The sequence below is a fragment of the Alligator mississippiensis genome, chromosome 4 (genome assembly GCF_030867095.1).
Source record: "Alligator mississippiensis isolate rAllMis1 chromosome 4, rAllMis1, whole genome shotgun sequence".
Classification (NCBI taxonomy): domain Eukaryota; kingdom Metazoa; phylum Chordata; order Crocodylia; family Alligatoridae; genus Alligator; species Alligator mississippiensis.
Window position 1 is genome coordinate 254,312,450 of NC_081827.1, and position 26,100 is coordinate 254,338,549.

Here is a 26,100-nt window from a genome sequence, read left to right on the forward strand (position 1 = left end):
AGGGGTCAGCGTGGCACTCGTGTCAGGCCTGGGCGCTGCACCGTGGCCACCCCCTCCATGGGGGCGGCAGGGTCAGGAGACTCAGGGGTGGGGGGATGGCCCCATGGGTCCCTTCCAGGGGCTGGGGTGGCGGGTCACCCCACCTACCCCCAGGAACCGTGGGCTGGAGTCTGTCCTGGGCACCTGTAGGGGCTGTGCTAGCTATAGGGGGGCTGCCGTGGCTGGGGGGCTCTGCTGGCTGTGGGGGTCCCCCAGCCCTTGGGAGCTGCTCCCCCCCCAGCCTGGCCCCCCACCCCAGCCGTACGGGGGCACAGTGCCCACCCGGGGGCCGCGCCTGTCCCTGGCAGCGCCCCCCCGGGGCGTGGAGCCAGCCAGGCGGGGGGTGACGTATGCCCCCAGCCTCGTCTGCTTCCCCCTCAGCGTGGTCATTTCGGGGGCGGGGGGCCGCCCCCCTGCAGGGCTCCCGGGCGGAGCACGAGCCTGTGCACGGAGCTGGGCCTGGGCGGGGGGGCGAGGCCGCCTCCCGGCCCCCGGCCGCAGCTGTTCGAGGAGGGGCGGTGATGTCAGGCGAGATACAAATAGCAGCGCCTGGTCCCGTCCCGGACTCCTGCCCGGCTCCAGCCCCAGCCCCAGCCCCAGCCGCCGCCTCGCGCCCACCGCCGCCACCGCCACCATGAGCCACTTCTCGTCCAGCCAGCGGGTCTCCTCGTACCGCCGCGCCTTCGGCGGGAGCTCCCCGTCCTTCCCGCGCGCCTCCTTCGGCAGCGCCGGCTCCAGCAGCTCCTTGTCGTCCCGCGTCTACCAGGTGTCGCGCAGCTCGGGCGTGCCCGGCATGACGGTGCTGCGGACGTCCCGCACGATGCCGGGGCTGCGGTCCTCGGCCTACGCCGGCTCAGGCGAGCTGCTGGACTTCAGCCTGGCGGACGCCATGAACCAGGAGTTCCTGACCACCCGCACCAACGAGAAGGTCGAGCTGCAGGAGCTGAACGACCGCTTCGCCAGCTACATCGAGAAGGTGCGGTTCCTGGAGCAGCAGAACGCGCTCATGGTGGCCGAGGTGGAGCGGCTGCGGGGCAAGGAGCCCACGCGCGTGGCACTGCTCTACGAGGAGGAGCTGCGCGACCTGCGCCGCCAGATCGACGTGCTCACCGGGCAGCGCGCCCGCGTCGATGTCGAGCGTGACAACCTCCTTGATGACCTGCAGAAGCTCAAGCAGAGGTGAGGGCGGCCCCGGCCCTTGGGCGCTGCAGGGTGGGGGAGCGGTGCCCCGGGGCTGGTGGAGCCACGACCCCTTGGGGCAGTCCAGGCCCTGGTGCCGCTGGGGAGGAGGCGCCGGCTGCTGCCGAGCCCATGGGGGGCAACGTGGCTGCCTCCCCCACCCCCGCGTGCCCTGGGGTATTTATAACCCTGTCACCAACCTTTATTCTGGGAAGGACGATGTCACCGGGGCTGCACCTGCCCAGCACCTGGCCTCACTGGGCAGCCTGGGAAATGGGCCCAGTCAGCAGGGGCCGGGGGGATCCTGGTGCCCCCAGGAGCCAGCACCAGGCCACAGCCCCTGGCCTGGCAGCTGCTGCCCGGTAGAGCTGGGCCAGCCCTGTGGGAGCTGAGACCCGGGCTCTGGGTTCGACGCAATCTCGTCTCCTGCCCTGAGCCGTTGCCTGCTGCTGGGTGCTGGGCAGGGCACCCACGGTGGGATGGGATGGGATGGGATGGGCCTTGCGGGCCGGGCCGGTGCGGCCAAGACGGGTCGCCAGGGACGAGGGAAGCTGGCAGCGGCGGGTGGACTCCTCCTGCCTTGAGCCTTGGCCCAGACCTGCCCCCCAGCCCCAGCCCCTGCCCCTGCCCCGGGTTGGAGGGGCCCGGCCGGGTGGGACCGTGGGAGCCGGGATCGTCCCCTCCCAGGGGACCTCTCCTTGACGGAGGGGACCAGCGGGAACCAGGCAGCTGAGTCAACCCTGGCTCTGGCTGCCGGCCATGGGGGGGCTAGGGAGGGAGGGGCCCGTCTCCACTTCCACCGTCACGGCCCGTGCCCCCACCGTGTGACCGGGGCGGGCACGTGCCACCAGGGGCCAAGCCGTGGCCTGTGAGCAGGTACCCAAAGGATGCCCCGCGTCCCCGTTGCCTCATGACTCTTGACCCCCCCACTAGGGACCCCAACCCCCCGCGCCCCTGGGCTGCAGCCTGAGCCCCGTGTGCCCCACTTGGAGCCACGGCGCGGGGTCCCTGCGCCCCGTGGGGTCCTGGCTTCAGCCTGGGGCTCCCTGCCCCACCCCGCTGGGCCCCTGCCGCCCCCCTTCTATCCAGCCCGGCCCCGCTCTTGTTCCCCTATAAGGGAAGGGGCAGCCGCGCGCGGCGGTGACCTCATGCCTTTGTGCTGCGCTGGCTGTGCCTATACTTGGGAAGGGAGGAAGAGCCCCTGGCCCCCCGCCAACCCCCCCCCAGCGCAGAGCCAGGGCCCCCCTGCCGGGCCCTGCGTCCTGCCCAACCCACGCCTGGCCCCGGGGGTCCCGCTGACCCCTGCCCTCCCACAGGCTGCAGGAGGAGATCCAGCTGAAGGAGGAGGCAGAGAACAACCTGGCTGCTTTCCGCGCTGTGAGTCCCTGCGTCTGTCCCCCTGACGGGCCCGCGTCCCCCAGCCCGGACCCCTCCCCAGCGCTCCAGCTGGAGCCCCCTCCTGCCCTTCCCCAGAGCCTGGGGAAGGGGACCCCTCCCCACGCCCCCCTCCCGCCCTTCCCTGGAGCCCTCCCCAGGGCCGCCTCGTGCCCTTCCCCAGAGCCCAGGGTCCTGCTGGGCACTGTCACCCATGGGAGACCCCCAACCGGGCACCCAACCCACAGCACGTGCCCAAGCCACCCCCCTGATTGGCCACAGCTCCTGGAGGGAGCATCTTCTCGGCCAATCAGAGTTGAGCGGTGTGCCCCACCCACCACGGTGTGGCTGCCTGGTGGGCATGCAGCACCTGCCCAGCCTGGTCACACCCCCTGCACCCGGCACACCTGGCCTGGCCACACCCACTGCCTTGACCACGCCCCAGCACTGGCCACACCCATGTGGCCACACCCCTGGGGTTAACCCCACCCCAGCCTGGCCACGCCCCCTGGGCCCACTGACCCCTGCCCGGCTCTGCCACGGCAGGACGTGGACGCGGCCACGCTGGCGCGCATTGACTTGGAGAGACGCATCGAGTCGCTGCAGGAGGAGATCGCCTTCCTCAAGAAGGTGCACGAGGAGGTAAGTCAGGGGGGCCCGCTCCTCCCCCCTGCCCCGGCCCCTGAGGGGCTGGACTGGGCCCTGCATCCCCGCACCGCCCCTGACCCCGGCCTGGGTGCAGGAAATCCGGGAGCTGCAGGCGCAGATGCAGGAGCAGCAGATCCAGGTGGAGATGGACGTGTCCAAGCCGGACCTGACAGCCGCGCTGCGCGACATCCGTGCCCAGTACGAGACCATCGCCGCCAAGAACATCTCCGAGGCCGAGGAGTGGTACAAGTCCAAGGTGGGCTGTGTTGGCTATGAGGGGCGTTTCCCCGGCCCGGGCACGCAGCGGGCACTATGCCGCCTGCCCCGGGCCATGGGGTGGGCAGCACCGGCCCCATTAACCCTGTGCGTGCCGGTGCCTCCCCCCAGGTGTCCGACCTGACGCAGGCGGCCAACAAGAACAATGATGCGCTGCGCCAGGCTAAGCAGGAGATGATGGAGTTCAGGCACCAGATCCAGTCCTACACCTGCGAGATCGACTCGCTCAAGGGCACGGTGAGCGCCGGCCCGGCCCACGGGGCGGGGGTCTGGGGCCTGGGTGCTCCCTGCCCCTTGCTGCACCCTCTGCCCTGGGAGTCTTCCCAACCATGTGGGGGGCACCGAGTCCTGGCGCCGGGGGCCAACCACGCTCTGGGTGGCCGGGGACGTGATGCCTGCTACAGGTTGTCCATCCCTGCACCCCCGGGCCCCTGCCCCCCATTGCCCCACACCCCCAGCTGCCGTGGGCTGACGCGCATCCATGCCGGCAGAACGACTCGCTGCTGCGGCAGATGCGGGAGATGGAGGAGCGGTTCGCGGGAGAGGCGGGCGGCTACCAGGACACCATCACGCGGCTGGAGGAGGAGATCCGGCACCTGAAGGACGAGATGGCGCGGCACCTGCGCGAGTACCAGGACCTGCTCAATGTCAAGATGGCACTGGACGTGGAGATCGCCACCTACCGCAAGCTGCTCGAGGGCGAGGAGAGCAGGTGGGCGCCGGCTGGGGCTGTGCTCGAGGCTGCCGTGGGCGGGGGGGTGGCATGGGTGGCGTGGCGGGAAAGCGTGGCCTGGGGTGAGCTGGCATGTGCAGCGTGGCGGGCTGGTGTGTGGCAGGCACGAGGCAGCAGCTGGGGCTGGCGCGGGAGCCAAGCAGGAGTCCGGACCGGGTCCGGGACCGGGCGCTGCTATTTGTATCCCGCTTAACATCACCGCCCCTCCTTGAAGAGCTGTGGCCGGGGGCGGGAAGCTGGCTGCAGCCGGGGGCAATGGCAGCCCCCCCCAAGTCCCCAGGGCAGGCAGCTGCAAGCGCAGGCTCCGACCCCTGCAGGGGGGCAACCCCCCACCCCTGAAACAGCCGCGATGCGGGGGGAGCAGACGAGGCTGGGGGCACACGTCACCCCCCGTCTGGCTGGCTCCATGCCCAGGGGAGCACCGTTGGGAACAGATGTGGCCCCTGGGTGGTCACCGTGTCCCTGTGCGGCTGGGGTGGGGGGACAGGGTGGGGGGGAGCAGCTCCTAGTGGCCGGGGGACCCCCATAGCCAGCACGGCCCCCCTATAGCTAGTGCAGCCCCCTGTGGGTGCCCGGGTGCCCAGGATAGACTCCAGCCCATGGTGCTGGGGGTACATGGGTGACCCCCCCAGCCCCTGGAGGGGACCCATGGGGGCCACCCCTGCCTCCCAGACCCTTCCAGATGCCCCTGCCCCCTGCGTCTCCTGGCGCCACCACCCCCCAGACCCCATGGACAGGTGGCCATGATCCAAGGCCCAGGCCTGACACGGGTGCCACACTGACTCCTCCCTGCCATGTCGCTGAGTCACTGCCCCCCCAGCCCCTCCATGACACGGCGGAGCCATGGTGATGTCAGTGGCACCTAAATAGCTGCCCCCACCCCTGTCCAGGGGGTATTTATAAGCGGGCTGGGCAGGGCCAGGCGGGAAGGACAGCGCCAGGTGTTGGGGAGGGCATGGTGGGCAGGCATGGGCGGGCATGCGCAGCATTGTGGGGTGGTGCGGGTGGTGTGGGGGCAGCTCGGGGCCGGTGTGGGCGGCGTGGGGGCTGGTGTGGGCGGCATGGGGGGCTGGCGTGGCAGGGCCGGGTCACCGACTGCCCCTTCTCCGTGTGCCGCAGGATCAGCCTCCCCATCCAGAGCTTCGCCTCAGCAATCAACTTCCGAGGTGGGTCCGGGGGGGCAAGGGGGCAGGGGCTGGGCCACCCCCCTTCCTTCCCCGGGGGCGTCCCTGAGTCCAGTCCACTGCCCAGACCCCCATGCGGGGGGCTGGGGGGCCAGCCGTGCGCAGCGTGGGAGCTGCCCATGGCAGTGGGTCTGGGCCGAGCCAGGGCAAGAGGGGCAGCTCTCCCACAGCAGCTGCGCGCCCCCCCCTGCCCGTGCCCCAGCTGACCCCCCCTCCCTGCAGAGACCAGCCCGGAGCACCGTGGCTCGGAGATGCACACCAAGAAGACGGTGATGATCAAGACCATCGAAACCCGTGACGGGGAGGCAAGTGCTGGGCTGGGGGGGCAGCCCATGGCATGAAGGGCCCGGGGCTGGCAGGAGAGGGCAGGGGGGACATGGGGCTGGCATGGGGGGGCAGGGGGCCCATGGGGGCCAAGCCCCATGTGGGGGCCACACTAACACCCCCCCCCCCCGTGTCCCGCAGGTGGTGAGCGAGGCCACGCAGCAGCAGCACGAGGTGTTGTAGGCGCCGGGCCCAGCCGCGCCAAGAGACGAGGAGACCGGCTCGTCCCCCCCCTCCCCCCCAGCCTCCACCTCCCCCGGACGGCTGAAGGACCCCCACCCCACCCCACCCCACCCCCCTGCCCCCCCTGCCTCTCTCCTGCTCCCCAAGCATGCACGGCGTCTGCAGCCAGGATCCCCATGCCAGGCTTGGGGCCGGGAGGCCCCCGGCAGCAGGGTCTGAGCCCCCCGCTCCTGACCCCGGGGGGCACTTGGAGAAGGGCCCCCTCAGCCCCGGGGCTGCGTTGGGGGCTGCAGAGGGCAGCACGTGGGGGTGCCTGGACCAAAGCCTTGACCTCCCGGCTCTGCCCCCGCCCGAGGCGCTGGCTCCAGGGGGCAGCAGGATTGGGGCCCGGGGGGGCCGCGGGGCGGCCAAGAGGACACGTGTAGGTGAAGCACGGGACGGGAGAAGCGAGCGCGGGCGGTGCAGACAGGACACGGAGAGAGGCTGAGGGCCGGGACGCCCGGCCTGGACCCCCCGGGGTTGAGTCCCCCCTGGCTGCCACGGCCCTGGGGCAGGAAGCCAGGCCAGGCCCATGGTGCCCTGGCCTGGGCCGAGCCACCGGGGTAGGGGAGCCTGGATCCGGCCCCCTAACACCTGGTACCCCCCCAGGGACCCAGGCCCCGCCGTGCTGCCTGGCTGCAGGGCTCGTCGCGGTGCCCAGTGCTGCACGCACGCGCTGCACACGCCTGCCCCACGCTTGCACATGCGGTCACTCACTAGCAGCAGCTTCAGTGTGACACAAGGAGGGGGGCACAGCCCGGGAGACACTGCCCCTGGTGGAGGGGGCAGGAAGTGCAGGGGGGGCAAAGGGGCGGGGCAGGAGGTGAGGAATAGGGCAGCAGGTGGGGCTATGCTAATGAGCTGGTGCAGCGGGCAGGCGGAGCCATGCAAATGAGGGCGGGTGGCTGTGGCCATCTCGCCTGTCCGTGTGCGCACGAGACTCACACGCTTGTGCCCTGGAGTGGCCGGGTCCTGGCCCCGCGCCTGCCCGGGACAATAAACGACGTCACCCACCACAGCCGGGCTCTTGCCTCCTGCGCGGCGCCGGGGAAACGGGGCAGGTCACAGGATGACGGGGTGGTGAGGTCACAGGGCAATGGATGAGGTCATGGGATGATGGGGTGGTGAGGTCATGGGCCATCTGGGGAGGACAAGGGTTAACGGGGTGGTGAGGTCACAGGCCCTGCTGTGCTAATGTGGTGACCTCATGGCAGTGGTCCTCCCAGGCCAATGAGGGATAGAGTGGGCGTGGCCACTGGTAAGTTAACTAATGAATGACATCACCGTGCTAATAAGGAGGCAGTGAGGTCTCAGACCACTGCTGTGTTAATGAGTCATGCTAATGAGGGCCTGGTCCGGGCACGGGCACTGCGGTGTTAATGAGATGACGCCATGCTAATGAGAAGCAGTGCAGTAATAAACTACTGCCATGATAGACAAGTGACGTCATGACCGTAGGCCCTGCCGGGCGGAGGGGAACGAATGGGCGTGGCCACTGCCGGGTTAGTGCAATGACGTCAAGGGAAGGGGCGAGGTTATGCAAATCAGGAGTTGAAGTCACCGGACACTTATGTTAATCACGTGACATCATGGGACGAAGGGCCGGCAGATGCTTAGGCCCCGCCCCCGACAGCCCTGATTGGCTGGGGCCGGCCCACAGGTGAGAGGCGCCCCAAGGGGGCGGGGCCTGGCAAGTGGGGCGTGGCTTCCAATGCCGGGGGGCGAGCGTCACTCCCGGCCCCGGAGTCTGATTGGCCGAGGGGGTGGGCTGGGCTGGCCAGAGCATGGCTGGGCAGGGCAGGGCAGGGACGGGACGCCCGGGATCCGGATCGGGACCTGGCGCTGCCGTGCCCGCCCCCCGCTGGGGCACTGCGGTGCCCCCTGCCCCTCCCCCCCGCCCTGGCAGTGCCCCCGCTCCCGACCCGCAGCCCCTGCCAGCCTGTCCTGGCTGTATTTATCCCCTCCTGGAGCCCCACCCTCGTCTGCCCCGTCTTTGGCACGCGTGCTCCAGCCCCGGACCAACATCCCGGGACGCTGGATCCTGTCCGTCCCCACTGCTGGGCACAGCCCCGGGGCTGGGGGCGCACAGGTGGGGAGGTGGGGGTGCAGGATGGGGGCCGCGGGGTACGTGCAGGGCAGACGCGCAGTCCGGGGCCGGTGACGCTGCCCAGGCCCGGCTGAGCTCACCCCGCTATTCTTAGCACCCGGGCCAAGGGCGGGGGCAGGTGCAGCGCGGCCCCGCTCCGCCAGGGGGCGGAAGACACCCGCCCCCCAGCCTAGAACGAGTCATCCTGGCCCCCTGCCCCCCCAGCCCTGCCGGTGCCCCCCGCTCCCGGCCTGCAGCCCCTGGCCCTGACTCCCCCTTTCCTCGGCAGGGGCCTCTGGTTCCCCCCACCCTGTACCCCGTCTCCCCCTGCCCTGTGCTGAGCCCGGTCTGTCTGGCTCTCCCTGGGGCTGCTTGGGCATGGACGTGGCAGGGCAGAGGAGTGGGGCGTGCACGGGCCAGCACATGGAATTGCACACACATGCACCGGCCCCTTTCACGTGGGGGACGGTGCCCTGTTTCCAGGCTGTTCTGGGCCCGCACGTGTGCCTGGGGCTGTGCCCAGCTGGAGCTGGTCTGTGGGGTCGTGACCCTCCTGGGGCCCGAACCTGGCACCCCCGGGGGCCTGGGCACGGCAGCAGGTGCCGGACACCTTCCAGCCGCCCTGGCTCTGGACCAAGCGGCCAGACCGGCCCTGTGGGGTGAGGGGCCGTTTTGTACCCCCCAGCCTGGCCCGGCACTGCACCCCCCCACATGCCAGCAGGGTCCTGCTGCCTGGGGCTGGGGCGGGGGCTGGGCCGCGGCAGGTCCCCCCGGCCCTGTGCTCGCGGCGCGGGCGCTCGACTCCGTGCGGGGGAGTCCGTCCAAGGAATGTGACACATCAGACGGCAGCTGCCACTTCGGGAGAGGGGGCAGAGACAGCTCCGCTCCCCCGGCTCCGCCACAGGCAGCCGGAGCTGGCGCCGGAGCGGGGACGCTGGGCTTGCTGCGAGCCCCCGGAGCCAGCAGGGACGTAGGGGGCTGCGCCCCGGGCCAGTGGGGAGCGGGGCCCAGCACGTGGCTCCAACAACCCCCTGTGCTGCAGCCTCCATCGCTCTCTGCAGCCGCAACCTGAGCTCCTGGCTATAAATAGCCCCGTGCCGTGGCGCAGCGGTGACCTTCGGGGGTCCGGCAGCCCGGGGGGCAGGCTCCGGACCAAGCGGCACCGGCACCGGGCCCTGCCCGCTGGCACACGCCCAGAGCACAGCCCGGGGGCTCCCGGGGCCCACGGGCGCTAAGAGCCATGCACCGAGCCCAGGCCGTCGGCAACCTGAGCAAGGCTGGGGATGAGCCGGGGCAGGCCAGGGCCGCACCGCCGAGCCCCGGCATCCCCCCGAAGCGGGCCAAGGTCACAGCAGAGCCGGGCGGCTCCTTGGCCCCCGTCTTCGTGCGGAAGCTGAAGAACGCGGCCATCGGCACGGGCTGCGACATCCGGCTGCGCGTGGCGGCGGCTGGCAGCCCGCAGCCCCGGCTGCGCTGGTACAAGAACGACGAGCTGCTGCCGGGCGCCGCGGGCGATGACACCCTCTGGATCCGCGACTGCCGGGCGCAGGATGCCGGTGTCTACACCTGCGTGGCCCGCAACGCCCGCGGCGAGGCCATGACCAGCGCCGTGCTGGCTGTCATCGACGTGGACGGTAGGCCATGCGGCACCGTGCTGTGCCAGGGTGGGGGCTGGGCGGGGGCCGCATCCTGCACAGCTGGAGCCGCAGCTGTGGGGCAGGAGGAGAGAGAGAGCTGTGGTCGTGGGGGCTGGAGCCACGTCTTGTGGCCCCCAGCCTGGCGGCAAGCCAGGTGTATTGTGGGGCTGGCGCAGGCCCTGCTGGTGCTGGGGGGCCCCAGAACTGCCCCTTGGCCTCCCTGGGGGAGCATGGGGGGGGTCACTGCGCAGTGATGTGTTTGGAGGCGGGAGCACTGCAGTGGAGGTGCCCATTGGCCCGTTCCAGTGTGGGCAGGGCCTGGAAGATGGCAGCAGGAGTTTTGATTCGTTGCTTACGGTGTGGGCAGGGCCTGGGGCCCTGCAGTGGGGGGTTCTGATTGGTTGGTTGTTGTGTAGCCAAGGCCTGGAAGTTGGCCGTGGTGGCTCCGATTGGTCGGTTGCTATGTGGGCGGAGCCTGGATGATGGCAGTGGGGGGTTTTGATTGGTCCGTTACAGAGTGGGTGGGGCCTGGGACACTGCAGTGGGCGGGGCCTATAGGTCATTGCTTCCACTGCAGCTCCAGTGTTCCCAGTGTTGCCCCCAGCCCATCCCTGTGGGGCCTTGCAGCAGCCCCAGAGCAGCACTGTCCTGGCTGAGGGAGCGGCACTGCACTGTGGGGGAGGAGGGGCCCTACACTGCACACACTGCACAGGGTGGCACTACGGGTCATGACCTTGTGGGCCAGCAGGGGGGCCTGGCACTGCACCAGTGGGTGGGGGTGTGCATGTATTGCACAGCTTTGGAGCAACAAGCCCAGGCACTGCACTGTGATGGGCTGGGGGGCCCTGCACAGTGAGGGCGGGCGAGCGGGGCAGTGCAGTGGGGGTGGCTCTGCACTGCACTGTGGGGAGAGGGAAGGGCACAATGCCCCGCAGGGCCCAGGCTGGGCTGTCTGCTTGGGGCACCAGGCCCGACCCAAGTCCAGCTGCAGCCCCCCCGGGAGCTGGGTTCACGGCACTGTCCCATTGCCACCCTGCAGCCCCTGAGCTGGGAACGGGTCTGCCAGAGGAGCCACCCTGGTGCCCAGTGCCATCAGGAGCTGCGTCAGGCCCCGGCCCCAGACCCACACGCCCTACTGCCAAAGGGCCCTGCCTCCTTCCCCTACCCCCCAGCCCAGCTTTGCCTCCTTCCTCTCTGCCCTGTGCCAGCTCTGTGGCTTGATGTCTTCATACACGTATGGGTTCGTGGGTAGATACACACATGTATGCATGCATACATGTGCACAGACTTGATTACGAGCCTGGGGATGCACATGTGCCCTCGTGTGCATGCATGTAGGTTGGTGTGCATCTGTAAGTGCACATGTGTGCGTGGGCATATGTGCGAATGCATGTGCACATGTGAGCAGGCTGGTGCAAGCATGGGCTCTCTCCCGTCTCCCAAGGGGCTCAAGCCCAGAGCTTGCCCTCAGCCCCCGGGTCTCGCCACCAGCCACATCTGCTCCCCTTGCACCCGCAGCCCCATGAGCCTTCTCGGGGTGGCTCCAGCTTGCCCACGACCTCCCAGAGGGGCGCAGCCGGTCGGCAGCTGCCCGCAGCAGGCAGAGGTGCCAGGCTCGGGGGGCTGCAGGCGGGGGCCAGCATCCACGAGGTGTTGCAGCCTCAGGCAGCAGGAAGCTTGGGGCCGGGGGCTGCCAAGGCTCAGCCTCGCGTCCCCTCCCAGTGCTGGCTGTTGGGCCTCCTTGCACTGAGCAAGCCAGGGTTGCCGGATGCTGCCCTTGGGCAGGGAACTGCCTGATTTGGGGGGAGGGCAAAACCATGGAGTACTCCCCCTTGGCCCTGCTGTCTCTTCCCCCCTGTATTGGGAGAGCTGAGCCTGCACCTGGGCAGCCTGGTGCTTGCCCCCCACAGTGGCTGCGACCCCCCCCCCCCCCATGCCTCTCCCTGGCCCGGTGGATCACACCAGCTGCCCTTACCCCCTGCCCCCCCGAGCCGCCCGGGCGCATGGCGCAGCCTGGCTGCTGCTGGCGGCCCCGGCCCCAGCCCCGTGCTCAGTGCAGCTGTCCAGTCCGTCACCCCTGCCCGCGGCCGGGGTATTTTTGCTGAGGAATGTGCAGCCCCTTGGATTCTCCCGGCCGGCCAGGGTTGTGTTACACATCACGCAATAAATAGTTCCCCGCCCCCCCCGGGCCTTTGGTGGGGCCGCTGTGTCTCTTGCAGCCCCCCTCCCAGCATTTTGGTGTCCCCCATACAGCATGCATGTACTCTGCAGTGCCAGTGGCATGTGTATCTGGTGCACGGCTGCAGCGGACCCAGCCTGGGGATGCACATCTCTCTGCTACCGGGCTCCACGTGTGGCCCTGGGAGTCGGAGGTCAGGGGCCGCTTTGCAGGAGCTGGGCCGGGACAGGATTGCAAGGGTGACTCAGCAGCCATGCGCTGCCCCCCCAGCTCTGCTGGCACGAAAAAACTCCAGCACCAACTCCCGCCCCACTCGGCTCCCTGCCCACCGGACCCAGCCATGGTTGTGGCAGGACGTGCTGCCCATGCCTGAGCCAGAACTGGGCTCGCCCCCCACACCCCTGGGAGCTGCCTCTGTCCCAGCTGGTGCCACGCTCCAGGCTCCAGGCACGGGGCTGGGGACAGCGTGCCTGGCTCAGGTCTCGCTCGCCTGCTCCAGTTCAGACCAGTGCTGGGGCATGGGGAAGGGGTGGAGGTGGCTGGGGGCTCTGCCCTGCCATTGCACCCACCCTCATGGTGCCACGGGCACTGCAGGCTCTGGGGGTCAGGCTGGCCCAGGGCTGGCAGTGCCGAGACAGTCCCTGCGGTCCCCTGCACTGGGCCGAATGGCAGCGCAGACCCCAGCGTCCAGCCTAACTCTACAAGCTGGGTCCCTGTGGCGGGTCGCGGGCACATGTCCGCTCTGCTGCTGCTGCAGGACGAGCCTGGGGGGCAGCCCTGAGCCCTGGAGCATGTCGAATTGGTCATCTGGGTGGCCTGAGTGGCTGGATGCCCCCCCGCCCCGGTGCCCAGTCGCCTGTCTGTGGGCCCTGTGGCCTGGCACCAGGAGAACCGTGGCAGGTTTCCCTGTGGATGGAGCGAAGCGCCGCGGCCCCTCCCCAGCCCCGGTGCTGCCGTGTGCCCGTGTCCCCACGGCCCGGCTCAGTGCTCGCACCTGCTGCGCAGGCCCCGCAGGAAGCTGACCCGGGCAGACAGGAGCTCCCAGCGCGCCCGGTGCCTGGGCAGGCGCCCAGAGCCGGGGGCGTGCGGGGGGCCGCGGTGTGTTGTGTATGGAGATACTTGAGCCCCCCAGGCTGGGCCGGCTGCCGAGGGGCCCACGGGGCGCTGCCAGAGTCTGCCGAGAGCCTGAGCCGCTCGCCTCGCACGTGCTGCTCTGCCCCGGCCCGGGGGCAACGGGGAGCTGGTGCCCCGGAGCCCGGGTAGCGGGCACGGAGCTGCCGGCCTGGATCCTCCGCCTCCATCCGCGCAGGGCCCCGGGTGGGGTGCCGCCGCCGCCGCTCCTCCCTCCGCCGCGCGGGGCGGCGCGGGGCGGCGCGGGGCGGGCGGAGGATGCGCGGGGCCGCAGGCGCGGGGCTGGGCCGGGCCGGGCCGGGCGGCGCGGCGGAGACATGAAGAAGATCTGGGTGAAGAAGCGCTTCCAGGTGCGGCCGCCCCGGGGGCAGCGGGGCCGGGCAGCGGGAGCGGGGGCTCCGCCTCGCGAGCGGCCGGGCCGGGCCGGGCCGGGGGTGCCGGGTACCGCGGCTCCGGCAGCCGCCGCGCTCGCCTGCCCCGGGGCAGGGGTCTTTGATGCCCCCGGCAGGACCCAGGGGTGACCTCCCTGCGGGCGCTTGTCCTCACCGGGGTCCCCGCACCAGGCGGCTCTGAGCTGGACCCCGCACGCCCCCGGGGCAGGAGCGTGGGAGAGGGGAAACTGAGGCAAGCTAGAGGAGGGCTGTGCCTGCCCTGCCGGACCCTGGCCCCCTGGGGCCGAGAGTAGGGTCCAGGTCCCTCACTGGGGCGAGAGGCTGTGACCCTGGAGCCTGGCCCCAGCAGCCCCCCAGCAGGGCCTGGAGCATTCGGGGAGCGTGGCCGCGTGGTTCTTCTGCCCCGGCCCCTGCACCTGCCCCTGCCCCATCCCTCTGCAGACCCCGGCCCCGTGGCCCTCACACCCGCAGCAGGTGCATCGTGGCCCCCCTGGGCCTCTGCTTCCTGCCCCAGGATCCTTTCCCCACCGGGGCCCCTGGGCTGCGGCCCCCACTCCCCGCGTTGTCGGAGCCGCGTCCCGGGCGTCTCTGGCGGCTCCGGTGCCCCGGTAGCCCTGGGGCTGGGCCTGCCGGGCGCTGTTCCCAGGCTGGCTGGGACCTGGCAATGCCTCACATGGGGAAGCCAGAGCACACCCGTTAATGGCCCTCGATTGCATTTTCATTCGTTAATGGGGGAATGATCCATCGACAGGCGAGCTAATCTGCTCATATATCTTCTCCTGGCCCTGGGCACCAGCCCGGCCCAGCGCCGGAGGCAGGGAGGGAGCCAGCTCTGCCTGAATACAGATTGGGCTTGGGCAGCGCAGCCCTCGTGCCTCTGTGCTGCACGCCAGTGCGTGGGCACGCGTGTGTTGCACGTGTGCTTGTGCGTGGGGGGGGTGTACGTGTGTGCGGGTTTGTGGCATATGTGCTTGGGCGTAGGCCTGCATGCTTGTGTGGGTTGGTGTGTGTGTGCTTGTGTTTGCGTGCACATGAGCTTATGATTGTGCGTGTGTGTGCACGTGTGTATGCCCATGCGTGTGTGTTCATGTGTGCATGCATGTGACACTTTTCCCCCTGCACCTTCTCCCAGGCATCTGTGTCAAAGGTCCCGGGTGCCAGGGGTGAGCTTTGGCCCGGACTGAATCCAGGCCCTTCCTGCCCAGAGCAGCCCCCGCATGGGGCCATGTGTCCGCCTGGCCCCCGTGGCACAGGGGCTGCGGAGGGCTAGTGGAGCTGCAGCAGCCGTAGGCACCACCCATGTCTGGCCCTGGACACCAGGAGCCCAGCTGTGCCAGGCCATGGCTGCTGGGCATGAGACTTGCTGGGGCTCGGGGGCACAGGGAGGCCTGAGCAGGGTCCCCGCTGCCTCTTCCCCAGGCCTGGAGCTTCTCCCCTCGCTCCCTTGGCTGCTCCGTTTGGCAAACCCTGCCAGGTTGCTGTGCGGGGCAGGGCCGGGGGGTCCTGTGGCCACGTGGGGCAGGGCTGGGTGTCTCCTGACCACGTGTCTGCCCATGGGCAGTGGGAGAGGGAGGGTCCCTGGAGCGCTGAGCCGGGGGCTGGGAACAGGCCCACTGGGGGAGTCTGTGCACACAGGGTCTTGGGAGTGTGACCCAGGCCTGCGTGTCTCGGGGGTGCGCAGGGCGGTGGCTGCATGTGCTGCAGGTTTCCGTGCATGTGTGTGCGTGTGCATCCCAGGTGCCCATGTGAGTGCAGGGGCACATGTGTGTGCATTTGGGTCCCGGACGTCCACATGTGTTCAGGGTTGCATGCATGTGTGCGCATGTCTATGATGTCCATGTGTGTGCAGGGATGCTTGTGCATGTGTCAGAGGTGTCAGTGCATGTGCAGGGATGCATGTGTGTGTGTATGTGGCAGGGGTGTCCACATGCGTACAGGGGTGCATGCGTGTGTATCAGAGGTGCCCACATGTGCCCACTGGCAGGCGTGCAGCAGCCGAGTGCAGTCTTGGGGGTTCCCCTGCCTGGGCTGGGCAGCTGCGTGGCCTGGGGCCCCGTGGCCTGGCTGAGTCTTGCTGCCGTGTGTCCACATGCTCCAGTCCGCGCCGAGGGGATCCTGGAGAACGCCCGCAAAGGGCCTGCCTGACTTGGGCCATCCTGGTTGCCCTCTCACTGGCTGCCCATGCCCTACAAACCCCGGCACACCCCCTGCCCCCGCTGCCGGCTTGCTGTGCCCCACGGGTGCTCCCCGAGCCTGCGCCGTCTCTGCGCTGGGCCAGGCTCCGACTGGGGCTGGGGTCCCCGGGCCCCCCACTCTTGCTGTCTGTGCTGCCCAGCCCCGGATCATGCTCTCCTCTCTCTTCCTTTGCAGAAAACTGGGCACTCGCGGCGCTTTGGGCGCTTCACGCATGGTGCGTTGAGTTACCCGCATGCAGCCCCCACCGCCCCCCCCGAGCGCGCCCGGTGCCCCGGGCTCACGGTCCAGCCTCCCCTATCACCCCCGGGGTCAGCAGCTGGCGGGCATTTGGGAGGACACACGGGGGGCTGATGCACAGGCCAAGGAGCCTGGGCACAAAGTCTCCACCTTCCAGGCCTGCCTTCCCCAGGGGGTGCAGCTGAGCGACGTGGGGCTCCCTCGGCCCCTGTGGAAGAGCCCAGAGCTGCCCCCGCCTTGGGGTTTCTGGGGGCGCGGGTGGGCCATGCCAGTGCTGGCCGGGCTCTGCTGGGGTGGGCTGGAGCAGTGCCGTGATGGGGGACCCCAGCAATGCAGGGGTGGAGGGGGGGCTCCAGCCTGGGGCACCCCTCTGCCAGGGTCAGTGCCGGGGGTGGACAGGCCAGCCGTGTGCTGCAGCGGGGCAGGATGGTGACTCTTCCTTGGTGACTGAACAGGGGTCATGTCCCGTGGGGCTCGGGGGCCGTGTCATGGGGGCCAAGCGCAGCCGGCTGCAGCTGCCTGGAGCGCGCAGGTGTCCGCTCTGCCCTGGGCCCAGGTCTCGGACAGGCGTCTCTGGGTCAGTGCGGGCTCAGCGCTGGCTCTGGGGCAGCGCTGTGTCCTCCTGCCATCACGGAGGTCCCCGGCTCCAATGGCTGGGGACAGTGGGGCCCTGGGCACTGCCAGAGCATGCAAGTGATGTGATGGGGGTCTCGCCGTCATCCGGTTGGGGGCACCAGGGCTGAGGGTGCTGGGGAAGGCCGCGTGTATGTGCACGGCAGCACAGTGCCCACATGTTCATGTGTACACCTGTGTGGCTGGATAGGCGTGAGCATGGCCAGGTGGACTCCATGTGTGTCCATGGCGGGTTGGCGTGAGCGTGAGCACACTCACGGGGATGCCACGTGGGCAGAGCAGGGCGGCCGCAGACTGGGGCTGTGCCCGGCTGTGCTATTGCTCCTGCTGGGACTCAGCACCGCGGGGTCCTGGCTGGAGGCTCTTGGCCCCGCTCACACTGCCCTGGGGGGGCAGGCAGGAGTTTGCCCCCTGCTTAGCCTGCCCGGCCGGGGAAGGGGTTGCCCCTCGCTCTGCAATGGGGGCATGGCTTGGGCCTGGGCTCTCCCGGGGGCTCTCAGTGTCTCTGGGCCTCGTCGCTGCACGTGGGGCTGGGGGTGTCAGGACGGGCTCAGACCAGGCGTGTCTGGGGGGTTGGGCTGGGCTGTGGGGAGCTCTTGGGGGGCAGGACTTACTGCCCCCCAGGGCACAACTCAGACCTGGCTCCCCCTTGCCCCTGGGGGCAGGGATTGCGGCCTGGGTCTCATGCCAGGCTGCGGCCAGGGCAGGGCTGGGGGCTGCCCTGGGGGTGGTCTGCGCATCTGCCCCGCCAGCAGCGCTGACCCCGCTGCTCCTCCTGGGCGTCTCCCTGGGACCTGCCTGCCCATTCCCAGGCTGCGCTGGGCTGGACCGTGCCGGGCGGTCAGTACCGCTCAGCTCAGCCCAGAGCCGCCCTCCGCAGCTGGAGCCGTGCATGCCCCCCGCCCCCCAGCTCCGCCGGTGCCCATGCCCTGGGGCCCGCGCCCGCGCCCCACGCCTCGCAGGCTGGGCCGATAACCGGCTGTTGATGTCTCTCTCTCTCTTGCTGCCCCTACGGAAGCGAAGTTTTCCGCTCCTGCAGGAAGCAAAGCTACGGTAGGACTTGCCCCCGCCCGCGCCGCCCGGCCCTGCTCCCCGACTCCCTGCCAGCTCCTGCCTCTGCTCCCTGCTGCGCCCGCCCGTGCCCACGCAGTGCCCCGACGGGGCCTGGTGCCAGGTGGGCGCAGCCCTGCCGGCCCCTCACGCCGCCCCGTCTCTGCCCCCAGACTCGGAGACCGGCGAGGACGAGGCCAGCGACCCGCAGGTGACGGCACGCGGCGAGCTGCAGGATGACGCCACATTCAGCACCCCCACGGGTGAGTGGGCACGGGGGGCAGGGGTGGGCGGCATTGGGCTGGCGGGTGCAGTCGGTGCCTTCCCTGCCCGGTGCCTGCTCTACCGTCTCCGTCCCGGCGCAGGGGAGTCGGACACGCTGGTGGACGCCTCGGTGAGCACGACACCCACGTCCGCACCGGGGCTGGTGCCGGCGGACGAGCGCTCCAGTGGCTCGGGCAGCCAGCAGACGGTGGTCGAGAGGGAGACGGATGCCGGCCCCCCGGCCCGAGGGCCCTACCTGCGCCCTGGCACCCACGCCCCGGCGCCGCCACCGCTGCCCAGGCAAGCACACGCGCCGGCCCCCTGGGGCACCGGCATCCGGCACCTGGGCGTGGAGCCGCTGGTGCGGGCCTCGCGGGCCGACGTGGCGGGCGCGGGCTGGGGGTCGGAGGACAGCCTCTCGGTGGGCAGCGACCCCTACGGCAGCGCCTTCAGCCTCTACCGCGGGCGGGCGCTCTCCCTGCACGTGTAAGTAGCGGGGGGCGGGGGGGCGTCACGCCGGGGCCATCACCTCCCCCGCCTGCCCCGCGCCCCACCGCCATCGTCCTGCCGCCCGCCGGGGTCTTTCTTTGGCTGCTTCGTTCCCCACCACCGCCGAGAACGGGGCCTCTGAGTGCTGCGCCGGCCGTGGGGGGACAGGCAGGTCTGGGGGGTCCTGGGGGCGGCAGCTGGAAGGGGCTGGTGGTCATGGGTGCTGCCCTGACCCCCGGTGCAGGGCGGGTCCCGGGGATGTGGCTGTGGGGCAGGGGCCGGGGTCTCCCCAGTGCCCGGCGCAGTGCTCGGACTCCCCCCCGCCCCCTCATCACCTGTTCCTTCGACCTCCATCTCCCCTCCATGTTCGAGGCTCGTTGCATTGCACCTGGGTGGGAGGGCGCCTGAGAGCCTGCGGGCTGGGTCTGAACAAGCCAGGGGTGGGGGTCTGACTACCGCAATCCCAGTCCCAGCCCCCTAGGGCCGGCCACGGCCGTATGCCCCCACCGGGTCCTGGAGCACTGCCCGAGTGCAGCCGGGTCAGCCGCCAGCCCCGCAGGGCCCAGGCAGCCCCCGGAGGCTGGAGACTGGAGCTCATCTGCCCCTTCCCAGGCTGGCCGGGGCACGGACCCCAGCCGGGCCCCCATCCTCGCCAGCCCCCAGGGTGACCTGCTGCCACGTCCCATGCCGGGGCGAGGTTGGCACAAGGCACGGCTGGATGCTGATGCCGGCTCATCCCGTCCCGCCTGCAGCAGCCTCCCCCAGGGCGGGTACCGGCGGGACGACACGGACGCCAGCTCCTCCGACCGCTCCCCACAGCCGGGCACCGAGCCCCTGCCCGTCCCGCCGCTCAGTGCCAAGCCGCCCGTGCTGCGCTCTGCCTCGCCGCGGCCCGGCTCCACGCCCCTGACGCCCCGCAAGAAGGCAGCGATGCCGGCCGAGTACCGGGACACGGTGCCCGAGGAGCTGGAGGAGAAGCTGCACAAGCCCAAGTCATCGGGGCCGTCGGTGAGCAGCACGCAGGGCTCGCGGCCGCCCACGCCCCTCAGCGAGGCCTCGGGCCGCGTCTCGGTGCTGCGCGGCTCGCCCAAGCTGGTGCGCTCGGGCTCCAGGATCTTCGAGAAGCTGCGCTGCTTCGAGGAGCGGCGCCGGAGCCTGGACCAGAGCGACAGCCCCTTCCCGGTGCACGCCTGGCTGCCCCTGCGCAAGACCCGCTCCGTGGACCTGGCCGCCCGCCCTGGGGCTGGCGCAGGCAACATGGCCTCCGCCTCGCCCAGCGGCTCGCGGGAAGACCTGCGGGAGGGCACGCGCTCCGAGCTGGGCGGCGTGGCCTGCCGGCGCCTGGCCTTCCGCCACAAGGCTGCCTCCCTGGACGAGCGGCGCCGTGCCGCCGAGCTGGAGCTCAAGTTCTCCGAGGAGCTGAGCCGCATCAAGTGCAGCGTCTCCAAGCAGCAGCTGCGGCGCTCCCAGGAGCTGGCCAAGACCCGCGAGCCCATGGCTGCCCCCGAGCCCGCGGCCCCCCGCATGGTCCAGAAGGTCCAGCCCGTGCATACCGCCCCGGCTGCACACGTGCCATCACCACAGGTGCCCGCCGAGAACACACGTGTCATCCAGCAGCTGGCCCTGTCCAGCATGGGGATGGTGGGGCCCCGCGACGAGCCGGAGCCGGGTGCCACGAAGGCCGGGCGCAAGCCACTGGTGCGGAGCTGTGCCACGGCCGGGCCGCTGGAGGGGGACAGTGCCCGCCGGCCTGGGCAGCAGCAGGAGGGCACCGGCGAGCTGCGGAGGAGGCTGGAGCAGTGCCCGCTGGCGCAGGCCACCCCGCTGGGCCGCAGGGACCTCGCGGGCACTGGGCCCCTGGAGGCCGCCACGTGCCCGGGCGTGGCGAGAGCCGGCCATGATGCCCGGGCCCCCGGGGTGGCAAGCGAGGCCCCAGCCACCGTCCGCCCACCCGGCCAGCCCCACCGCAAGCGAGACGCAGCCCCCGAGACGCGGTTCCTGCCCTGGGCACGGCCTGGCCTGGAGTACGAGGGCAGCCTGGAGCGGCGGGCGCCAGGGCCGCACGGGGCGCGGGAGCCCGAGAGGAGGCCGCTGAGGGTGGGCGAGAGGAAGGATGGTGGCACACCGGCCTCCGAAGGAAGAAGTGCCCGGAGCAAGGGCAAGGGGCGCCGGGTCCGGCCCACCTCCCCGGAGCATGGTAGGGCTGTCGCTCCTCTACTGCCGGGTACTGGGCAGGGGTCCCCGAGCAGACCCCTGGGGCTGGGCACTGGGGCACCCCCTGCTCTGCTGGAGATGCAAGGGGGCTCCCGCCCCGGCCCTGGCTCTGCTCAGCCAGCGCCCGCGCTCTCCCGGCAGAGTCCTCGGACGACTCCTACGTCTCGGCGGACGAGGACCCGCTGGAGGCGCCCGTCTTCGAGATCCCCATCCAGGACACGGCCGTGACTGTGGGGGGCGAGGTGCTGCTCAAGTGCATCGTCACTGCCAACCCCTGCCCCGAAGGTGAGGGCCCCGGGGGCAGCTGGGCCGTGGCCAAGCCGGCGTGGCTTGCGAGTTCCTGGGTGCCTGCTGGGCCCTGACATCGACTCCCCAGGTGGCCACAGCAGTGTCACTTTGCTGGGGAGGGTCCCCTCCAGCGGGGAGGGCTCGTTAGCTCGGGTTCCCACGTGCTCATTAGGTGGGAAGCACTGAGTCATCCCCTGCGCAGCGTGAGCTCAGGGGCGGCCTGGCCCAGCCCCGGACCACGCCAGCGGCAGTGGTGCAGGGGCCACGTCATGGGCCGTGCCGTGGGCTGTCTGGGGCCTCTGCTGGGGCTCCTGCCAGGACCCTGGGGCCGGCCTCAGGGATTTGGAGCCGGGGCCCCTGGCCCCTCTCGCCGTATGGCTTCGGGGTCACCCCTTGCTCGTGGAAGCCCCCCAGAGGCTAACCCCTCGCCTGCCGGGCAGCAGGGCCTTGCAGAGGGTGCAAGATGTCGGTCCCAGGCAGGGCCAGAGAGCCCAGGAGTCCTGCGTCTCCCTCCACCCTCCCCGTGCTGCCCTGTGGCACCTGCCCCGTGGAGCCCAGGCCAGGCCAGCCCTTCCTGAGAGCTGGGGTTCAGGCCTCCCCAGGTCTGGGCATCTGCCCTCGTGGTGCCCCGGGGTCCTGATCCTGCCCCTGTGTCCAGCGGGCTTCAGCATGATCTTCCTGCCCTGCTGTGCCCCCAGTGTCGTGGCGTAAGGACGGGGTGCCCCTGCGCAGCTCAGTGGCGCGGCCCATCCGGGCGGAGGGCGAGCGCCACACGCTGCTGGTGCGCGGGGCCCGGGCGGTCGACGCCGGGCTCTACACCGTGGCGGCCGCCAACGAGGTGGGCGAATCCTGCTGCAGCGCCATCCTCACCGTGCGGCCCGGTGAGTGCGGGGGCGGCCGGGCTGGGGGCGGCCTGCCAGCTGGCCGCGGTCCCGAGGCATCCGGCTGCCTTACCCTACAAGGCGCTGCCTGAGCCCGGAGCTGACGTGCACCGGCTCGGGCTCCGCTTCCTTCCCTGCGGCCCCGATCCAGCTGCAGGGACTGGTGTGGGGGGTCCCTGCTGCTGGGACCTGGCCTGGGAAGTGGGGGAGGTCCCTGGCGGGGTGCAGGAGTCACCAGTGGTGCCCCTGAGCTTGGCTGTCTTCTGGGTAGCAGCTGGGGGGCTGCTCTGGGACCCCCCAAGCCTCCCCACGTAGGGCTGGCAGTGGTGGGACCCAGGGCCTGGGTGGGGAGGGGCCGGGCCAGGCCAGGGGGGCTGCAGGGGTGCACCGCAGCTGGGATGCAGTCGCCTGAGCCGCCTGGTGAGTGCCGTGGTCCTGGCCTCCCCGAGCCCCTACTGTGCCCTCCCTGCCCCCGGCTCCTGTCCAGAGTCAAGGTCGTGGTCACAGGTCACGGGCACAGCTCAGCCCCTCGTCCTTGCTCCCAGGCAAGGGGCTGCGGGGCCGGGCAGGGTGGGGGTCTCTGCAGCCGAAGCGGGTGCCGAGCTGAGCTGGGCGCGTGTCCCATGGCAGCGCTGCCCATGCCCTGGCACGGTGCCCCCGCGCCCCCCCGGCCCATGGCCAGCCCGGTGGCCTCGGACGAGGAGTACCTGAGCCCCCCGGAGGATCTGCCTGAGCCTCCCGCCCCCCGGGCCCGTGCCCCGGACCCCGGCATCAAGGCGGCGCCAGCCTTCGAGGTGAGCATACGGCAGGGGCGAGTGCTGGGCCGGCTCTGTGGGCCCAGGCCTGCGCCAGGGCTCTGGGCAGCCCCGGCACGGGTCCCTGACCGTCCCCTCCGCAGGCGACGCTGTCGGACCAGGCGGTGCTGGAGGGGCAGGACGTCAGCATGAGTGTGCGGGTCCGTGGGGAGCCCAAGCCCATCATCTACTGGTGAGCACAGGGTGGGCGGGGGGTGGCAGGACCCCGAGGGGACGGGGCTGCTGTAGTGCCATGGGGCCTGACTGCACTGTCCCCGGCCCAGGCTGAGGAACCGGCAGCCGGTGAAGTATGGGCGCCGGCACCGTGCGGTGGAGGAGGAGGATGGCGGCGCCTTCACGCTGCGCATCGCGGCGGCTGAGATCACCGATTCTGGCTACTACGTCTGCAAGGCCATCAATGAGTACGGCACGCGGCAGTGCGAGGCCAAGCTGGAGGTCAGAGGTAATGCAGCCAGGTCCTTCTGCCCCAACCCAGACCCCGGTGGCGACAGCACCTGGGGCCCCGGCACGGCTCCTCCAGGCTGAGGGCGCAGCTGGGTGGGCGGGGGGGGGGTCTGTCCTCACCCGCTTGTCCACACCTCCTGGCCCTGCTGGTGCCCCTCACTCCCGACCCACAGCCCCTGCCCTCCCACCCTGGCGTGCGCCTGAGTGGCAGCACTCGCACACACCACCCTGTCTTGCCAGCTCTGTGGCGCCCGTCGCTGCAGGGCCCTTTGGGTGTTGGTCTCTGGAAGAGGCTTGTCCCCTGTGCCCCTTCCCCGCAGCAGCTGCCCCGGTCCAGCCCCTCCCACGCGCCCACAGCACCTCCTGCTGTCGTGGCTGGAGCACGTGGGCCGGGCTAGAGGCACCCTGGGGCTCTGGCCTGGGCAGAAGCCTGCCCGGCACCATGGAGGCCGGGTCATGGGGCCAGCTCTGGCCCTGGCACCAACACAGGCACTTCCCTCAGCCGGGTCCACGGCCCCCCAGCTTGGCCAGCCACAGGCCACGGGTGGGACCTCCTGGTCCGGAGCTGGCACTGGCACCTGAGTTGGTTCCCACCTGTGGCCGAGCTCCCGTCTCCATTTCACACCCCTGTTCACGCTGGTCCCTCCAGCCTGGGGGTGCGAGGGGTGTGGGCCCCCGGCAGGGCCTGGCACGTAGCAGGGCCCGATTCCTCGTGAGATGCCCCCCTGCACACGCTTGACCCGTACAGGGAAAGGAGGAGCACGCGTGCCAGGAGACACGTACCCCACTGTGCCATCCTCGTCCCCCCGCCATGTGCATGCATGTCTTGTGCTGTGTGTGTCCGCGTCGTGTCGGTGTGTGTGTGCCCGCGTGGCTGTGGCGTGCGTTGCACTAACCCTGCGCTTGCTGACTGCGGTTTTTGTCTGTACACAGGGGGCATGCGGTAGGGGCCTGCCCGCCGCGGGGCTCGGTAGCCGGACCTCGCCTCCAGCAGCCACGGCGCGGCCGCGGGGCAGGGACTGCAGCCCCTGGCCCGGCCCGGCCTGGCCCGGCCCTGCCTCGCCTCGTCCCGGACGCTGGGCTCCACGGCTAAAGCACCGACGCGCCGGCTCCGGACGGGGGCCGGGGTCTTGCGGGCAGCAGGGTGGTGGGCGGGGGCCGGGCCGTGCTGGCTGCGTGGTGCTGTGTGTCTCGGTCTGTCCACGTCCATGTCTGCGTGTCCTGCTCTGCTCCTCTCCGCACTGCCAAGGGGCCGGGGGTGCCCACCCATGGTCACGGGGCAGGGGGCAGGAGACCCAGCGGCAGCTCCCAGCCCCCCCAGGGGCCTCAAGCCCCTCCCCGAACAGCACAAGTGTCAGCCCCCCACTATCCCACCATGCACTGCACCGGGCCCGGCGGCGGGGGGGTGTCTCGCGTGGCCCTTTTTGTAGCTCTAATAAAGTCTGTTTGCTAAAGTGCTGCGTGGTCTGTTCCTGCCCCCCCAGCTCTGCTGCCCCCCTCCCGCCCTGCCCCCACGCTCCTCAGACGTGTCTCTCTCCCCCCAGCGCACCCCGCCGGGTCGGCGCTGGCCGTCGTGGCACCGCTGCAGGACATGGTGGCCGGGGCGGGGGAGCGGGCGCTGTTCGAGTGCCTGGTGGCTGGCCCGCCCGACGTGGACATGGACTGGCTGTGGCGGGGGCGCCTGCTGCAGCCTGCCCTGCTCCAGTGCAAGATGCACTTTGACGGGCGCAAATGCAAGCTGCTGCTCAGCTCTGTGCACGAGGATGACAGCGGTGTCTACACCTGCAAGCTCAGCACCGCCAAAGGTACAGGGTGGGGGGTGTGCGTGGCAGGGGGGGTAAGGGCCCTTCCTGCTCTGTGCCAGGCTGCGTGGTCCTGGCATTGGGGAGACCATGACCCCCCCCAGATAGATGCCTCTGGGGATGGGGTAGTGTGCGTGCACAGGCAGGTATGCCTGCACGTGTGCAAGGGAACCTGGCACCTTGCACACGCATGCACGCAGGCAGGGCGCCCTGCACGGCCATGGGGCCAGGCGTGGCCAGGTCCTGGTGCTCACCCCCACCACGGGGCCCTGGTTGCAGAGGAGCTGACGTGCAGCGCCCGGCTGACGGTGCAGCCCTCGGTGGAACCGCTCTTCACCCGCCCGCTGGAGGACCTGGCCGTGGTGGAGGGGCGCGCGGCCCGCTTCGACTGCAAGATCAGTGGCAACCCGCCACCTGCTGTCACCTGGACCCATTTCGGTGAGCGGCCGCCCTCGTGGTGCCGGGGCCTCGTGCTCGGGCGGTGGCTCCGGCGTGGCACTGACGCTGTCTGCCCCCAGGGCTGCCGGTGCAGGAGAGCGAGAATGTGCGGGTGCTGCGGGACCGGGGGCTGCACTCGCTGCTCATTGCACACGTGGGTGCCGAGGATGAGGGGCGCTACGCCGCCAGCGCTCACAATGCCCACGGCCAGGCTGAGAGCGCCGCCCAGCTCTACGTGGAGGAGCCACGTCCTGCTGCCACCGCCCACGCGTGAGTGCTGGGGCCACGGGCAGGAGGGGCTTGGGGGGCACAGCAGGCCCCAGCTCCAGGCCTGGTGCCCGGAGGTGTCGATGGAGGGGGCAGGCACCATGCTCCGAGGGTTCGTGGGACTGATGCAGCACTCCTGGGTTCTCGCCCGGCTCCGGCGCGGGGTGACAGCTTCAGCTGTGCCCTGACCCTGCTCCCTGGACTGTCGGCTGAGGCCGGGCCTCGGTGCCAGTGCCTCCACCCCTGCCTGGAGCTGGGCACCTCCAGGGGCGGGAGCAGGGCCCAGGAGAGCTGCTCTTGCCTGGGTGTCTCCCCCTACCCCCCAGGTACACTGGCACAGGGTGGCAGCACTGGAGGAGCCATGCGGGTGTGCTGCATGCCCTGGCTGAGCAGTGGGCACATGGCTCTTGCAGCTCCAAGCTGGAGAAGATGCCGTCCATCCCTGAGGAGCCGGAGCAGGTGGAGACAGAGGCCGAGCGCTTCACCATGCCCGACTTCCTGCGGCCGCTGCAGGACCTGGACGTGGTGGAGGGCAAGGAGGCGGTGCTGGAGTGCCAGGTGGCCGGGCTGCCCTACCCCACCATCGCCTGGTTCCACAACGGCGCCCGGCTCCGCAGCGCCGACGACCGCCGCATGACGCAGTGTAGGGCTCCCCCCGCGGCCCCGCCTGAGCCACGT

The 26,100-nt window shown here is 70.9% G+C and overlaps 2 protein-coding genes across 2 annotated transcripts in view; both read left to right on the forward strand.

Annotated features, from left to right (window-relative positions):
* Positions 1-520: 520 nt before the first annotated feature.
* Positions 521-6,997, forward strand: DES (desmin). The gene is made up of 9 exons (XM_059727577.1): positions 521-1,218; positions 2,535-2,595; positions 3,139-3,234; positions 3,335-3,496; positions 3,628-3,753; positions 4,008-4,228; positions 5,369-5,415; positions 5,656-5,738; positions 5,899-6,997. Exons 1-9 carry the CDS (start codon positions 674-676, stop codon positions 5,938-5,940), a joined length of 1,383 nt encoding a protein of 460 aa, XP_059583560.1. The 5' UTR covers positions 521-673; the 3' UTR covers positions 5,941-6,997.
* A 1,238-nt stretch (positions 6,998-8,235) lies between these two features.
* The window catches only part of SPEG (striated muscle enriched protein kinase), a 35,554-nt gene continuing 17,689 nt past the window's right edge, over positions 8,236-26,100 (forward strand). Inside the window, exons 1-14 of the mRNA XM_059726310.1 lie at positions 8,236-9,699; positions 17,694-17,783; positions 17,886-18,270; positions 19,026-20,470; positions 20,629-20,772; positions 21,474-21,656; positions 21,759-22,076; positions 22,287-22,450; positions 22,555-22,643; positions 22,735-22,913; positions 24,460-24,720; positions 24,997-25,155; positions 25,236-25,425; positions 25,836-26,065. Coding sequence (XP_059582293.1) covers positions 9,306-9,699; positions 17,694-17,783; positions 17,886-18,270; positions 19,026-20,470; positions 20,629-20,772; positions 21,474-21,656; positions 21,759-22,076; positions 22,287-22,450; positions 22,555-22,643; positions 22,735-22,913; positions 24,460-24,720; positions 24,997-25,155; positions 25,236-25,425; positions 25,836-26,065 — 4,231 coding nt within the window. The 5' untranslated portion in view covers positions 8,236-9,305. The remainder of the gene's footprint in view (positions 9,700-17,693; positions 17,784-17,885; positions 18,271-19,025; positions 20,471-20,628; positions 20,773-21,473; positions 21,657-21,758; positions 22,077-22,286; positions 22,451-22,554; positions 22,644-22,734; positions 22,914-24,459; positions 24,721-24,996; positions 25,156-25,235; positions 25,426-25,835; positions 26,066-26,100) is intronic.